At 37.8% G+C, this 17,617-nt stretch overlaps 1 protein-coding gene across 3 annotated transcripts in view; it reads right to left on the bottom strand.

Annotated features, from left to right (window-relative positions):
- Positions 1–236: 236 nt before the first annotated feature.
- PGM2 (phosphoglucomutase 2) overlaps positions 237–17,617 on the bottom strand; it is a 34,640-nt gene continuing 17,259 nt past the window's right edge. For 2 of the 3 annotated variants that reach the window (XM_032495683.1, XM_032495694.1), the window contains 8 exons: positions 15,765–15,954; positions 14,819–14,916; positions 13,507–13,687; positions 13,324–13,417; positions 11,688–11,817; positions 10,780–10,969; positions 8,534–8,667; positions 237–3,346 (listed from right to left, as the gene is read on the bottom strand). In XM_032495683.1, the coding sequence (XP_032351574.1) occupies positions 3,244–3,346; positions 8,534–8,667; positions 10,780–10,969; positions 11,688–11,817; positions 13,324–13,417; positions 13,507–13,687; positions 14,819–14,916; positions 15,765–15,954 (1,120 nt within the window). In that variant the 3' untranslated portion in view covers positions 237–3,243. The remainder of the gene's footprint in view (positions 3,347–8,533; positions 8,668–10,779; positions 10,970–11,687; positions 11,818–13,323; positions 13,418–13,506; positions 13,688–14,818; positions 14,917–15,764; positions 15,955–17,617) is intronic. The other variant, XR_004325452.1, reaches the window with a different exon arrangement.

Raw genomic sequence — 17,617 nt, 5'->3', positions numbered from 1 at the left:
CTTCTGTGTCCATGTGGATTTCCTCTGCCAGATTAAGTTGTGAGATCACAAATGCATGTTCATTACCAGTACCAGAAAAGTGCCTGGCTCATAGCACAATTCAAGCATGAGTCAGTCAGTGAACACACGAGCGAACGCACAAATAGCTCTGAAGAGGCAGTCTTCTAGGAAGTAGAAACTGTAAATACGATTTAGATGCCATTCTTTCAAAATCCCTTCAAAGTAGGATAGACACATTTGTTTCGTCACTTAAAGCATTTATTTTAAAAACCATGTTTCCAATGTTATGAAATAACAATACCTTCCCTTAATAGCATGATGATTGACTTAAATTGATGAGATAAAATGAGAGGTACTGTCAATGTTTCTTGAAGGAAAGAGCAGCTGTTATTTCATAGGGACACCATGAATAAAAAAACCATACAGGATGGCCTGCATTTATTTCCTCCTGCAAGTCAGTCTCTCAGAATGAACTTGTGATGTGTTCTTTCTAGGCACCAAGAGACAACGGGCTGCCACCTCTACATTCAAATCAGACAGTCTTTCCCAAAAAGGTTTAGCGATGAGAAGGCAGAGAGCGCTGTCAGGCCCCCACAGAACATTCCCCTGGCATCTGCATGTCACGTGGCTCTGCCTTCCTCAGCCCCCATTTCAGCACCTCCTCCCTTTGCGCTGCAAGGCAAGGTGGGCTATGAACTCAAGGCTGCCTGTCTCTTTGGTACAAAGCGTTTTTCTCCCATCTCAGATGTTAGGTCTTATAAGAGGGCTAGTTAAGCATTACACCAAAGAGAACTGCCAATAATTTATTATTGCTGACGGTTCCGTTAATGGGTTTTTATATAATTTAAAGACCCGCAGCATGAAATGGCCTCAGAGACCATTTAGTAAAATCTCTTCATTCTTGGCCTCAGAGACCATTTAGTAAAATCTCTTCATTCTAACGACAAAATTATCCTTCATTCTAATGACAAAATTATCACGCAAAGTCTATAGTTTACATTACGGTTCACTCTTGCTGTTGTACATTTTGTGGATTAGGACAAATGTATAATGACATGGATTCATTATTACAGTATCATACATAAAAGTTTTTTTACTGACATAAAAATCCTCTGTGCTCTGCCTGTTCATCCCTCCCTCCCCCTTAAGCCCTGGCAATCACTGATCCTTTTTCTTGTCTCCAGAGTTTAGAGGATAACAACGTGTTAATTTAGGTTCATCAGTAGTAACAAATGCACCACTCTAGTCGGGGGGTGTTGATAAGGGGGGAGGCTGTGCCTGTGCGGGGGAAGGGAGGATATGGGAAATCTCTGTATCTTCCTCTCAATTTTTCTGTGAACCTAGAACTACCTTACAAAATTAACAAAGTCTTTAAAAAATAACAAAATTGAGACCGAGAGGTTAGGTGACCTGACCATGGTCACAGAGCTGGTTCAGAATGGACCAAGATTAGATAGAATGCTGGGGCCTTCTCTTGCAAGTTTTACACACCACATGTTGCTACCCTGCTTCCCATAATAACAAGAAAAAGTTGAAGAAATAGTGAGAAATACAGGAGGCTCTCCTCTAGGTCCAACTGAATGGCTCATGTGAGTGGCAGAGAAGTGGCGCAGGCCCTGAAGTTTACATCTGGGTTCCGTTTTTACCATCTCTCCTCCTCCCTCTCCCACCACACGTGCCAGCACCTCTAGGCTTTTGCTAATGCTGTGCTCTGTGCCCACAAGACATTCCCCTCCATCTCCAGGTGCTGGTTACTCCTCTGGGCAGAATGAATCCCTCTCTCACAATTCTCAAGCCTGAGTCCTTTGCAAATGACTCTGTTACAGAATCTGTACTCTAGTTACTCACTAGCCCCCCAGTTAGACCCTGAGCTCCATCAAGCAGGACTGGGTCTTAATCACCTTCACATTTCCAGAAACAAACTCTGTCATGGGGTAGTTTTTGTGCTAAAAAAAATGTCTGGAGAAAGGCCAAAGATCTAACATTTCTTTTTTCCAGAGTACAGTTTAAGACTAGAAGATATTATCAAACAAAAATAAATATGGCTTCTACAACGAAGCAGCCGACTGACTATACTGAATGTTGTAGATGTAAGAGTCCTGGGAGGGCGCACACGGTGTGTCAGTGGGGTATACAAATATTCTTTCCTTTACATTAGCATAATTGTCAATAGTACTGTAATTTTTCCTCGTTCTGAAACTGTTAATAACCATTTAAGTTAATAATAATGGGCAATCATTTCCTTGAAAAATAAAAAAAAATCACATACAATATAAAAAGTATATAAAGAACACTTTGGTCCTAGGTCATGGGTACTCAGTGGGCGTCATTCTGGAAGGTTATAAGGCCATCAGTTAGGAGGGTAGAAGGCACGGATTAAATAATGAACCTGGAAAAGTCTGGTTTTACAGTGTGATAACATAAGACAAAAAGGCAAAAAGAAAAATCAAGGTCAGGTAGTTACTGCAGTTACTTCTTGCTGCCTTTGGACTAAGAATTACATTAAGTTGTGCTAACGCAAAAAACCGCAATAATCTACTCTGCAAGTTTCACATAACCAACTGTTTGATTCAAGATTTAAAGAGATAAAAGGAATGTTAACATACTGAACATAGATTGTTAAGCTATTTTTCCCTAGCACATACATGATGTACAATGGTGCATTATTAGAACTAAAAAGTTTTAAATCAAAAAACCTTATCTTTTTAAAGTATCTTCTGCTCCACTTTAAAGGTTCCTATAAATTGTATTTTCCCTAAACACAACATTTGATCTGTTCATTCACTAATTTTATAAGCAAATGATCAAAATGTAAATATACATATATGTAAAAGTGGCTACCCTAGATAAGACAGCCCAGAATTTAGTAACTGTATAGGCCTTCTGGCTATTTCAATTATACATAAAATGGATTTTAGAAAAGAAACATATTTGGTATTTATTCTAATGAAAGTATATTAATTATGATATATTTTTGAAAGTTATTTTTAAAATCTTCATTTTTAAAATTCAGATGCTGCTCAGGCTCAGCCTTTTAGTAGGAATGTTGGCTTATTAGATTTGGTCATCTTTCTTTATTTGCCTTAAAGTTCCAACATAAAACAAGGAGGAATGTAGTTCTATTACAAAAATATAAATACTTGTAGCAATAGCTTAAATTATTTGGCCCTTGAAAATACTGCTTAAGAAATCAAGCTCAGCTTCATTGTAGGTAAACACAATCATGTCCAAGGCTGGGATATTTCACTCTCCTTTTGGCTGCAGGTTATACTTTTGTGGCTGGAAAAAATGTTCTTCAATAGCACTGACTAGTTCATTTAGTTCTCTCTTCAGCTGCTCAGGATCACTGCAAAATAAGGCGGAAGAAATTCCAGATCAGTGGATTATTCCAAAGCTTAAAGACTCCCCACACAGACCAAGTAGCATTGATATTTAACCTTGAGTGGAGGGCTAAATCAGACAAAACTCCAACTACTTAAGCATGGGAATGTATCTGGTGACGCGGACAAAAAGCCCCATGAAACAATATTATTCTCCCCAAAGTACTATAAACAAAACCATCCCTTTGCACTTCTCGTAAGAATTTTTAAGAAACACAATTTGTGGCCTGGCATCTGTAAAAGCTCTGCAATGTCTATACCTAACAGAGCTGAGACAATTTTCACGACTCCAGGTGTCATTAAATCCTGCTAAACTTTTACAAATGACATCCCCAGTGTGTCCTCGGTCTCCCAGGATACGGATGTTCCTGATCCTGTTGTTTGTTTGTTTGTTTTGGTGGTGGTGGGAGTGTCATTAGGCTTATGTATTTATTTATTTTTACTGGAAGTCCTGGGGCTTGAACCCAGGGCCTCGTGCATGCTAAGCATGTACTCTACCACTGAGCTATCCCCTCCCCATTCCTGACCCTGTTTGTCTTCGACTACTGGAACCTAGGCGACAGCTCCTGGTAAGGCCTTCCTAGGACGGAGATGGGGAGCCTCCTAGTGGGCTTGCTGGTCACTCAGCTGGAACTCAGACTCCCTGTTTATCTTTTTTATTCTATCTCAGGAACAAAAATCTATATAACAAAATCTGTATAAACAAAAATCTAGGGGGCTAGACTCCTTTAAGGAAATCAAGTTCTCAAGCATGTGGAAAACATTCATTTATATGCAAACAATTGGAATAAAACAGACTGGTAGTGAGGGAGGTGTCTAATTCATTAGGCTACTAGTGTGATGTGAGTTACTATGATACCTAAAATCAAAAAGCTGAATGAAAATACTAACTCCTTCCATTCAAACTTTCATTACTTCATACTTCACCATCTTTAATATATACAAACTCAATTTTAATGGAAAGGGCAATCCCTGTAAATCATTAAGATCATTTTTGTACTGTAATAGTTAACCAGTACCACTAAAACAATCGTTTTATTATCAACATTAATTCTGGCTTGACTACTTCTTACTGCCTGTGTGCCCTTGGGCAAGTGACTTAGCTTCTCAAAGTCCCAGATTCTTCATTTGTAAAACTGAGATAAAGTCTTTATCTTCTCAAGAGAGTTGTTGTATAGGTTGAGATAAATTATATAAAGCAATTAGCACAGAACCTGGCCCAAAAACCTCAATAAATGTAGCTATCATTGTAATTATTTTTTATCCCCAATGGTAACATATAAAGTAATTATGCTTCATAAATATATATGAATCACACAGGTCTTTTCCCCCTTCTCCATAAATATGCTTTGAAGAAAATAACAGTTCTGAGGAAAGCACTTAACTAAAATTACTTTTTTTTTTAAAAACCCAATATACATAACAGTAAAACTCATCAATGAATTTACTTTGTATCTCCTGCTGGTTTTGTTTCTTTATTAGAACCCTGCCTGATATAATTATTACCTAAATTTTATAGTAGAAGAACATCCTTGTTCTTAGGAGATGAGTACTGAAGCCTATGACTTACTTTCAAATGGCTCAGAAAACAAACAAAAAAACAAACCCAAATCTATAATATATATGGTGAGGAGAGCAAATATTGAAAAATGTCAGCAATTGCTGAGACCAGGTTGGGGGAGGCAAACTATGGTGTGTGGCCTGCTTTTGTAAATAAAGTTTTATTGGGACACAGCCACACTCATTCTTTCATGTCTGTGGCTGCCTTCCTGCTACAACAGCAGAGCTGAGTGGTTCCAGCAAGGACCATATGGTCTGCAAACCCTAAAACAGTTACCATCTGACTCTTCACAGAAAAAGTTTCCCTACCCCTAGTCTAAGTGTTGGGTATGTGGGTATTCACCGCATTATTTCTACATTTCTACAGGCCTGACATTTTTCACAATAAAAAGTTGGATGAAACTAAAGACATCAACCCCAGCAAAAAATATTTTTTTAAAACTACTTATATTTGAAAAGGATTTTCCATTCTAAAGGATTAGTAGTGTGGACTTCTATGAATGAATGAAATTCATGATATAAAATATGTTAATAATATTTAAGGTCATTGGAAAATAAGAAAAACCTGAACCATGGCTTTACTGCTGTCACGCGTTAGGTATGCTGATGTCTTGAGCCCTGATGACACATCCGTGGACCGACATAGGGCCTAATGTCCCATTTAATCACTGGGAGCAACATTTCAATGAATATAATAAAAGGACAAATTTTCAAAGTGCTTTCAGCAATTTATAAATTAATATTTGAATCTAAATCCATGTGAAAAATGCAAATACCATAGATCCTTAAAAAGTAAGCTATGTTGTTATTATAAAGGAAAGTTTTCCGAAATATTACATATATTTTCACAGGATAACAAAGAGGAAAAAACAAAGATACAGAGAAAAGAGATCTTTTAAGTTGGACTCATGTCCATTTGTTTTCAAAAGAATGAGGCACAGAAATATGAAAACATAAGTGAGAATGAGAATTACAAAGAAATATTTATGGAAAGTCATACTCAATGTAAGAGTAAATAGCTTATTATATAACACACATGAAACACTGATACTTGCACAATATTACAATAAAATATCGGTGATCCAGAATGCTTAGAAAACAAGCTCTTTTATGGGTTTATTCAAGTGGCTTAATAGTTGAGTTTTTGTCTTTTAAGCACAAAAAAGTATTGAATGGGAATCTGTGATGAAATACATTACACAGTCCCATGACTTCTTAAATATACTATCTGAATATCATGCTGTCTGAGAGCCACAATCATGACTGTTGGAATGGAGCTCTTATTCAGAAGAAAATTCAGGGCCCATTTGGGTGTGGATTGCTATTTCCTTTATGATAAACTCCCCTGGAGGTGAACACTCTGAGTTCTTGTATCCGTGTTTTGTAGTTTTTGTTCTGTTTTAATATTTCTTGCTTTGCTAACAGCACTGACTTCTCCCTGCCTGAGGAAAGGCCAACTGCAACAAGTCTTCCCTGCCCCTCTAATCTACTACATTTAATCCGCTGTTGGCTTGCTGATTTAAGATGCTCAGAAATTTTCCTCTGCTCTTATTTGCACATAGTGTAAATGTGATTCATAAGCTAGAAAACCCTGTGAACAAAGCTTTGGTGCGTACGTGTTGCTAGAACCCCAGACCTGCGCTGTCTGCTACAGCTGCCGTTAGCCACACACGGATATGGTGCACTTGAAATGAGGCTAGTATAACTGAGGAACTGAATTTTTAATTTCATTTCAGTTTAATTAATTGAAATTCAAATTTTAAAACTGGTACTTGATTCAGTATTGGAAAACCTGGGTATGTTTGCAACAACTTGGGTGTCAAAATCTACTTTTTCATGAAATTTATCTAAGTTTTATGAAATCTAAATACAGATCAAGTATTTCCAAAAAAAAAATAGCATTTGAATTTGAGATATGTGGTAAGTATAAAATACTATACAGATTTTGAAGAATTAGTGAGAAAAAAAGAATTTAAAATATCTCATTGATAGAAAAGGGGACTCTCCTATACAGCTGGTGGGAATGTAAATTGGTGCAGCTACTACAGAGAACAGTATGGAGGTTCCTTAAAAAAACTAAAGATTGAGTTACCACATGATCCAGCAATCCCATGTCTGGGCATATATCCAGAGAAAACTCTAATTTGAAAAGACACATGCACCTCAATGTTCATCGCAGCACTATCTACAACAGCCAAGCCTAAATGTCCAAAAACAGATGACTGGATAAAGACATGGTGTGTGTATGTGTGTGTGTGTGTATATATACATACACAATGGAATATTATTCAGCCATAAAAAGGAATGAAATCATGCTTTTAGCAGCAACATGGATGGACCTAGAGATTACCATATTAAGTGAAGTAAGTCAGACAAAGACAAGTATCAATATGATATCACTTATATGTGGAATCTAAAATATGAATTTATTTACAAACCAGTAACAATGAAAACAAATGTATGGTTACCAAAGAGGATAATGGGGGGGGGGTGCAGAAATTAGGAGTTTGGGATTAATTTATACACACTCCTACATATAAAACAGATAAACAACAAAGACCTACAGTAGGGAACTATATTCAATATCTTGCAATAACCTATAATGGAAAAGAGTCTGAAAAAGTATATATATATACATAATGTATAACTGAACCACTTTGTTGTACACCTGAAACTAATACAACGTTGTAAATCAACTATACTTCAATTAAAAACTCATTAATAATTTTTATAATGACTACATGTTATGTTAATATTTAACACACTTAGTTGTAATGTTAATATTTAATATACCAAGTTAAATGTATTATTAAAATTATTTATACCTCTTTCTTTTCACTATTTAAACTTATGTAGGAGAAAATTTCAAATTGCATATGGGGCTTACATTTTTTGTTTTATATGGAGCTTACATTTATTTCTGTTGGACAGCGCTGACTTAATTCATCTTTAAAAAAATTTCCTGTTTTCTTAACTGTATTCTACATACAGAAGTGTTAGTTAAGTGAGTGTTAAATAGGTATGCAACATCACATTTACATGTGCTAACTACATGTAGACGGCTGGCAAAGTTCAAAATGTTACAGGTGTTGGAAAGGACCGACTCAAACCCTTTACCAAGGTGACAAAACATGACACTGAAGCTAGCAGACCATCAGCCCTTTGGTGTCAAGGGCTCTTTCTCACGTGGGTCTTTATCTGCCCCAGGACCTGGCATGACTTACACACAAGAGGTGCTCCAAGATAATGGAGTTTAAATTATTGTATCAGAGATGCAGAGAGAAAGAGAAAATCTCATTGTTGCTAGCCTCAAATAAAAAGTACTTAAAAAGGAAATTTTATGACTATTACTGAAATCAAGAATTAAATTTTCCCGTACAAGGAAAGTTAGGAGAGAAGGAAGTAGTTAAGCAGGAAGTAAGCTCTCTTGTCCCTGGACACTTCAAGCAGCTGTTAATATCACAATACCGTGGCAGGTTCTGAAACAACATTCCTAATTAAACCACATATTGGAAAGATGAAATATTTTACTTAGTGTTGATTTTAGGAAGTTTAGGGAATAAAAATCACAGTGGCTGCCATCCATAGCATACCTATTTCCAGGGGGGGCGCACAATTCTGAATAGTACTTGATTTTGGGCTCTGTCCCACTGGTCCGAATGGTGGCCACGCCTCCATTAGCAAAGGTAAAGGTGATCATTTGGCTGCGTTTACTGGTAGGGAGAACCTAGGAATTAATTTACACATGTCATAACTTTAAGCAGTAACATAAGCTGCTCTCACCTAAGCGATATTTCCCCCTGGATAAGCAAGAAAGTAAATGCAAAACAAATACACTGGTTTGAAGAGAACATTTTTGAGGAAAACAGAAAATGTACTCCATATAAATGAAATAAATGAATAATAATAATGATGATAAGGCAATTTGTGAAAATTAAGTAACTCTGTACACTAGCATTTTACCTCCCTAGTTCTACTGAAGTTACATAAGGTTTACTAAAATTGAAACACATTTCACCAAAAAATTGCTTAAAACAGATTAATAATGCATTACCAAAACCACACAAAACATTAGACTTATTTCACTGTCAAGAGCTTCTAGAAGATGTACTGATTGCTTTCCAAACCCCACTGAAATGACTGAGGCATTAGAAAACAAAAAACACACAAGTGCAAAGAGGTAACAGCAGCTGACAGAGCTGCCAACCAATCGTGGAAGTCAGAAACCAGAGGGAAATGACCTAATGGAACACGGGACAAGAGCGGAGCCCTGGTGGCAGGCAGACAGAACCGAGTCAGCATGCTCTGCAGAGCCTGCAAAGCTCACCACCTGGGGCACCCAGTACTGCAGGGGTGAGACAAAGGTAGTATTTGAAAGGAGCTATTAGACCCTCCCAGATCCTCACCCTCTGCCCACACGGTCAGGCAACTACCTCATCAGGAGACGGTTTAAATCCCTGGTGTAACTGAACCAGAAGGGCTCAGGAGTTGGTGACATGGCACCATGGAGGGCAGGGCATGGAGAAAACTGAGACTAAGTCAGAGTCCACACTGAGTGCTCGCAGCCCTCCCCTCCGGCCTGCAGCACCTCTCCATTACTTCTGGGACCTCAGCATCCCAACTTATAGCCCTTGGGCAGGAGCTTAGGGTGAGACTGAGGCTTCCCCAGATCCTCTCTCCCCAAATACAATCTCCCTAGAGTGCAGTGTGGTCAATGCTTTGGCAATGCCTTCCACATGTATAAAGAGACTCCAACCAGTTTTTTAGGGCCCAAAGTACAATTAAGGATTAACAGACTTTGGGGAAGACAAAAGACAAAGTCCAAACCAACATCATCATAATAATAACAATAACAATAATATATATAAAGACAGTACAGAGGAAAAAAGATCTGCCTTTTAAAAAAGCTATAATTAATATCCTTAAGAGATAAGATATGATATACATGAAACAAGAATGGGATGTTATTTTTAATAAATTAGAGAAAAAGAGCTGACATAGCCAACAGAAGCACTGAAAGTTACTGTTGAGGTCATCTCCCCAAAAGTAGGAAAAGAAGATACAGATGGACAGAGGGAAGAAAGAAACACAGAAAGTAGAACATCGCTCCTGAAGAGTCAGCATCTAAGAACTTGTCGAGAAGGGGAGAACAGAAAATGCTTGAAGTACAACCATCCAGCCTCCTTCAATATAAAATTAAGAAAACTTCTCAGAACCAAAAGAAATGACTCCACTGACCAACAAAGACAAACCAAGTGTCCAAAGAAATGAATGAAAAGAGACCCATACTAAAGCACATGGCTGAACTTCTAGAACCCAAAGTTTAGCAGGAAGTTCCCACTATCTTCCCATAGAGAACAAAGTAAGTTGCACGGAAAGGACTGAGTGAGTATGGCGTCCATACCCCTGTAGGCAACACACAGCAGGCCCCCACCAGTTCCTGAATGAAGGGATGATGGTGCTCAACAAAATCCATGGATGCTCAAGTGCCTTATATAAAATATCACAGTAAAATTGACCCTCAGTATCCGCGGATGTGAAACCCGTGGATACTAAACCCACGGATATCAAGGGCCAACCGTATCGGTTTCCTGATGTGTTAAATGACAGTACTGGCCTCGATGACTAGTGAGAAAGAACCTCTTCAGTTTCAGTCCATGGTTTTTAAATATCTATATAATTTGACATCTTATTTATAATAACTCTTAAGAACCAGCTTCAGTTAATTATATGATTAAAACCAGCTTCAATTAATTATATGATTAAATAAGTTGAGCTATTCAAAGTGTAATAAAAGGTAAATAAAAAAAGAGTTTAATTGATGAAAGACATTACTTACAGCTTTTTTATCAGGTTGGCTATCATCATAGCCAGTTGTAAGGTCCCTAATGCCAGAAATTTCAAATTTGCCACAAGTTTTTGGATAATTATTCTTCCCATCGTAGTTTCTAAGGTTTTCAAATAATTTTTTAACAGTGCCTTGATCATGACAGATAAAATATGAAGCTTTGGTAATATGGTAGCCATACCTATCAATACAAATACAATTACATGCAAAACAAGGAACAAAGAATTCTGCACAGTGTACACTGAACATGTCATCAACCAGTATACTCTAAAATAAATGACACAAATAACCATGACGAGTTTCAAAGGAATAATTTAGGATTAAAAAAAAGAGGTCCAACTATCTACCCCAGGGATTGCTGAACTGTTGCCTGACCCTCAGCCAGTGTTTCTGAGTAAAAGTTTTATTAGTGGAATAGCCACATCATTACCTTACGTGTTGAGTCTGGCTGCTTCTGCACTACAAAGGCAGAGCTGAGTAATTGCTATAAAGACTAAACAGACGTTTCATGAACACATTTAGTCTTTTTTGACATTAGACACTTAAAATCGCATTCTTCCATTAGCCATTTCTGCAACTAATTTTCTCATTTGTTAAGGATTAATGTCATCATGAACGGTAATTACTATTAAGTGATTAGGTATCAAAAGGAAAAGATGATCTCTTATCTAGTTCTCATAAGAAATAGAATTCGTAACTAAAGTAAGAGCATCAGAAAGAACATCAGTATCTCATGCACAAGGACAGAGCAAAGCATTATAAAATAGTACTATGTGTGACGATGCATGTTAACTTTACTGTGATCATTTCACAATGTAGACGTATACTGAGCCATAATGTTGTACATCTGAAATGGATAAAAAGCTTACTCCAATTAAACAGCATTAATAGAAACTTACTCTATATAAATGGCCTTTAGCTGCTGAGACAAAGACAAATTCTTGGTTGCTAGAAAGCTAGCCAACTCTGCAGTTATGACGGCAGCACTGACTCCATCTTTGTCCAGAACAAAAGGGCAGCACATGTATCCTGCAGAGACACACACAGTGAGGAGCAGGTCCCTTTACACACTACGTATGCACACGTCTACGTGCATCCTGCCTACTGCCCAAGAGGCTGCACAGTACGTAGATGCTTCTCATTCACCACCATGATATTTGAGAATCTAGCCCAGTGCCTAGTGCATAGCAGGCCTTCAAGAAGTATTTGTTGAGGTATAAACTACTATGTATAAAATAAATAAGATACAAGGATGTATTGTACAGCACAGGGAATATAGCCATTATTTTATAACTAGAAATGGAGTATAATCTATAAAAATATTGAACCACTATGTTGTACACCTGAAACTAATATAATATTGTAATTCAACTATGCTTTAATTTAAAAAAAGAAAAGAAAAAAAGAATTATTTGTTGAATAACCTGTAAGGAGTCTCCCTCCTTGTCAAATTGTGCACATTTTCCAGGTCTAGCCCAAATCGCTCCAGCTCACACAAAATTGTTTCCAATGGTTCTAGTCAATCTGTATTCTGTCTTCTCTGAATCCTCACAGTTCTTGCGAGTTTCATTATTCACCTTGACACTGAGCCCATACTCTCTTGTGTGGTTTCTAACCAGATCTATATAAATTGCTGTAGGCTAAGGTCAGTGTTCTCCATTTCTTTCAGAGTCACTGTATAAGTGATATACAGTAAATATTTGATAAACAAATGTAAGAAAATATTTGTTTTAAATAACAAAGCTACAGAAAGACCAGACTGCCAGTTTTGACAACAAAAGAGCAAAAGCTGAGCTACTGCACTTCATTCAATGAATTAGTTCAGTTGATGTGCTCATGTCTGTGCTGCAGGGAACGTTTAAACCAGCGAGATACGTGTTGTATAATGAGCATGATGCACAGTAACTTTTACTAAACAAAGAGTTAAAATTATCTCCAGCACAAACATTTGCATTTCAAGTTTCTATTGCTAGCTCTCCTTTCTGCTCATTTATAGTGATCATTCAAGACAAGTGTTTTTCCGTCATCCTGGCTGGGTCTTTCAGGTGACAATCACTCTGATCAAAGTCCCACAACCGTGCATTCTCCTTTTTTCTGGACAGATCTCTGCAGAGAATTCTCCGTGTGTGAGTGTGTGTGTGTGTGTGTGTGTGTACTATAAGTGAACTATATTCGGACTGGGTATCAACACCATAGTGAGGAATCTCACAACTCTCCAAATATGAGGCTTCCGAAGCTACTAGCCGCCATGTATAGAACATCACTGTTCTTAGTCATCCAGGGAAAGGATTCACTTCCTTACATAAATGGCTTGGTTATCTGTGAGATCTATTTTTTTTTCAGCTGAAAAAAAATCTGCAACACCAAATCTGGGGTGGGACAATTCAACACTTGCTGAGCGTCACAGAAGCAAAGCAAACTGTGTGCTCTCATTTCACTGTTAATCTTTTGAACCCAAACCCAAATCCAAATTTTTGCCCGTTTATTTGCATTCTGTAAATTAGCTGATTCCATGATCATGATGTCAACTCTTACCAATAGCTTCTTCAAATGCAAATAAGACATTTTTCCCCTGGTCTATTAGTTGTTTGGCTCGGTTTCCCATCCACTTAAAGCCAGTTAATGTTTCCTAAAAGGATAATCCAAAAGAGAAAGAAATGCCTTAGACCTTTTACAGAGCAAAAAAAGGGAAGAGAGCAAGTCTCACAAAGACCTTACCTCGAAGTGAAAACCCTCCTTTAAGGCAATGGCCCGCAGGATTTTTGAGGAGACGGTGCTGGACAACATGTACGTGTCTTTGAGGGCACTGTGATCTTGGTTCTTCTCTTTCCAAGAAGTAAAGAGCCACCAGCCCAAGAGGGCCCCCAACTCATTGCCTGAAAACACTCTCCATTCACCACTGAAAGAAAAAACAACCTCTGCATGGCAGTGATCTTTTAAGAGAGACGCTGGAAGTTACCAGGACAGAACAGTTAAGCCAAACAAGGCTCAAAGCAGCCCCTGTGAAGCTGTTCTTGTTATTCTTGTTTAAACATCTGGCCAGAAGTGTGACTGCCACTCCACAAACATTTGAACAACTACTGTGTCTCAGCCAGTTTGTCTAGACAAACAGCCTATCTCTGAAGGGCAGTGATGACACAGAAACACTTTTATCTTACTCATTGGCAAAGGTGTTGGTTTTAAACATAACTGAAGTATGCTGGCAAGATGCACCCAAGTGTAATAGTTTGCGTAGCTCAGCTTTCTGCTGATTCTCAGTGACTGCGCGGCAGTCCTTACAGTCAAGTGCGGTGTGAAAACAGTCAGGACCCGGAGCCCAGGCCTGGGGTTTGCTCCTGTCTGCAGTCCAGGCAGCTACAAGTGCATCTCACTTCAGCATGTATCACTTTAGCTTAAATTTCTAAAAACCAATATAGAATTGAATCTGTTTTGTCATAATCTAAAATCCTAGCCCTTTGAGGGTATCCCACTGCCTCCTAAAATCACACAGGCTGTTTGACACCCAAAACTGCTTGGACGCTGCTTACCGTTCAACGTTCCCCCTTACTTATCACTGCTCTGTACAAACTCCAGTCACTCTCATCCTGAACTGTCAGCAACCCCAGGATACATCTCTGGTCTCAACCCAAATTCAACATGGCTTTGAAGGGCCCACTCCTTAACCAAACCCTTCAGCAAATACTGAACTGTAAAGTCAGCACCAAACAAAGTACTCGGCCCTCATTAAGCACTGAGTCATTAATTATAATAAAAACAATGATAAAATGGGGAGATAACAAATGATCATTTCAATTCCAAACACATACTGGGCTGCTTTACTCTGTATTGTGCTTGCTGATTGTGTGGGCCCCGGATCAGGACTCGCTCTATGTCAGAGGACCTGACAGATGTTCAGTGAGATGATCGCTTGCAAAATAAATGCAAACCATTTCCAAATAGGTCTGGTCTCTCCAGAAACATTTTACTGCCGAAGATGGAAGATGTCACCTTTCATATTTTCCATTATCTAGGTAATCACAATTAATCGTACCTGTCTTGCTTTTCAGCCACAGCAAGTCTATCAGCATCTGGGTCGTTTGCTAAAACGATTTTGGCCTTGGTTTTGTCAGCCAAAGCAAAAGATAAAGTCTGAAACAGAGTAAGGAGAGGAAAGATCACTCCAATTGAGAATAGAGGACACTGCAGTCTTTAAAAACTCAGTTCAGTTCGTTAAGCACTAGAAGAAGACTTTCCCCAAACCAAGGCTGCATTTTTTTTTTTTTTCTGGAGCTGGTCTTGGCTGGTCACATATTACTTCCTAAGTCAGAGGTCAGATGAAGGGCGCATCAACACATGACCCACACATGCCCGTGGGATCCGCCCCACATCTGAGAGCGCGGGTGTGGCTGGACTGTATTTCCAGGCCTGGCTGTGTGATCAACCTCACAGACAAACCAAAATAAACCGACTCTCTGAATATCATTGTAACCCTAACCTTTAAAAAGGTTAAAAGAACCATAATTTAAACAGTACTTCTTCATACCAGAAAAATATCAATTAAGGAGTAAAAATCATGTGACGAACCTTCATTCTTTTTTTTTTTTTTAAATGGAGGAACTGGGGATTGAACCAAGTTCCTTGTGTACGCTCAGCATGCACTCTACCACTGAGCTATACACTACCCGAATCTCCATTCTATTAGTGCTCCTTTTTGGCATTAAGAAGTACAGTAAATTAAATAAAAATTAAATTAATTAAACTGAATGTAAAGCATCATTTTAAATTTGCAAGCAATTTCAGCTCTCACATCCTGATGCCAAGGCATCTGATTTGAAAGTTCCTCTAAGAAACAGATGACTAATAACTATAAATATTTCCAATGATGAAATTACTTTTTTGTTCAGCACAATGGTAACGCATAAAAACTCATTTTACTTGATAGTAATAGTTTTGAATATAAAAGGTAAATTTGATAATTGAAAAAAAAAATCAGTTACCAAGACACCTTTACCCTCTTCGGGATTCGGGTATTTCACTGTCGGGAACTCAGGATCAGGATCCTTCTGTTCGGGAACGGCCTCAGGAGGAGCAAAGTCAAAAGCTTTAAAAGCCGACTGCACGAAATCATGCCCCACGCCATGGACGGAGGTGTGCACAAACTTCACCTTGGTCTCCCTGTTCACACTCCTAGAACCAGACACATCGCAGAGAATGATAAGATATGCAAATACGGCTCACAAAACTGGAAGGGTTGCAAAATATCAAGGAGCCAGATTCCTAAGAACGTAAGATATCAAAGGAATACGAAAGTATAAGACAGCGGAGTATCTTTCTAATTCCATTAAAAAAAAAAAAAAGAAACAACACTTCTTACTCTCTTTCAAACATCCACCCTCCCCCAAAACATTCAAATTTTACATTTTACTCTGTAGTTATCTTCAGCCAATCTGATTACTTTCAGATTGTGTTTTACACTACAGCTTTCGCACCTAGGGTGGGTTTCAGGAGAGACTCAGCTGGCCCAGTGGCAGTACCAGCCCTGGGGCTCCAAATACTCTTTACGAGCTCCAAATATGATTTTCAAAATGTCCCTTTTACCAAAACGTGGTGGAGCATCTCATACACAGATGCATAAAAAATAAAACTTTTCTTTGTCCAGTAACAATCCTGTTTGGCAAAGTGTCCTGATATAGGGACTTAATATAGAATAACAATAAATATCAAAATTAACAGAAGTTATAAAAAGGTAAATATAAAGTGTTAAAAAATTCCAATGATCTACTTCCTAGGTTCTTAGGTTATTGTCCATTTCTTTCAGTGATGAATAAATGAACAAGGTCTTCTCTAAGACCTTTTAAACAGTAGTTTAAAACAAACATACCCTTGAAAATAAAATGCATCTAGAAAAATAAGTATACAAGATTAGTGAGAACAAATCTGGAAAAAAATCTCTTAGATATTAAAGTGAATTAAGCCATCACAATTAGAACAGTTTAGTCCTAGATATATAAAGGCAGATTAAAAAGAACAGAATAGAGTCCAGAAGTTGATCCAATTTAAAATGGGAAATAGACATGAGAAGTAGTAAGGCTTAGTGGTTAACATGATTTGGAGACAGACTCTAAATTTAAATCCTAGAGCTCTGCCACTTAAAGCTGTGTGACTATTGGTTATTTACTTAACCTCTCTGTGTCATAGTTTTCTCATCGATAAAATGGCCACACACTAGAATCTACCTATCAGCATTACTGTGATGATTAAAATGAGATTAAATTAATTAGTACAAGTGAAGGGCCTACTGCAGTTATCAGATATATAATAAGCACTCAAATCATATTAGAAATTGTTTAATAAAGGTGGTATTTCCAATTGGTCAAAAAAAAAAAAAAGACTCCTCAATTTAATAAGTTGGTACAATTACAAACTTTTTAGAAAGAATCTAATCTGCTTTCCTACTTTATGCCACATATAAAATTAAAAATATAAACACGAAAGTCTTAGAGCAAAACAAAAGTCGTGGCTTTTTTTTCACAGAACTAGAAAAAATCATAATAAAATTCATATGGAACCATCAAAGACCTAGAATTGCCAAAGCATTACTGAAGAGAAAGAAAGAGGCTGGAGGAATAACTCTCCCAGACTTCAGACAATACTATAGAGCTACAGTCATCAAGACAGCATGGTATTGGTACCAAAACAGACATATAGACCAATGGAACAGAATAGAGAGCCCAGAAATGAACCCACAAACTTTTGGTCAACTCATCTTTGACAAAGGAGGCAAGAATAGACATTGGAATAAAGACAGTCTCTTCAGCAAATGGTGTTGGGAAAACTGGACAGCAGCATG

This window comes from Camelus ferus, chromosome 2, assembly GCF_009834535.1.
Source record: "Camelus ferus isolate YT-003-E chromosome 2, BCGSAC_Cfer_1.0, whole genome shotgun sequence".
Classification (NCBI taxonomy): domain Eukaryota; kingdom Metazoa; phylum Chordata; class Mammalia; order Artiodactyla; family Camelidae; genus Camelus; species Camelus ferus.
The sequence above is the reverse complement of the archived record's forward strand: the minus strand, read 5'-3'. Positions and strand labels throughout refer to the sequence as shown.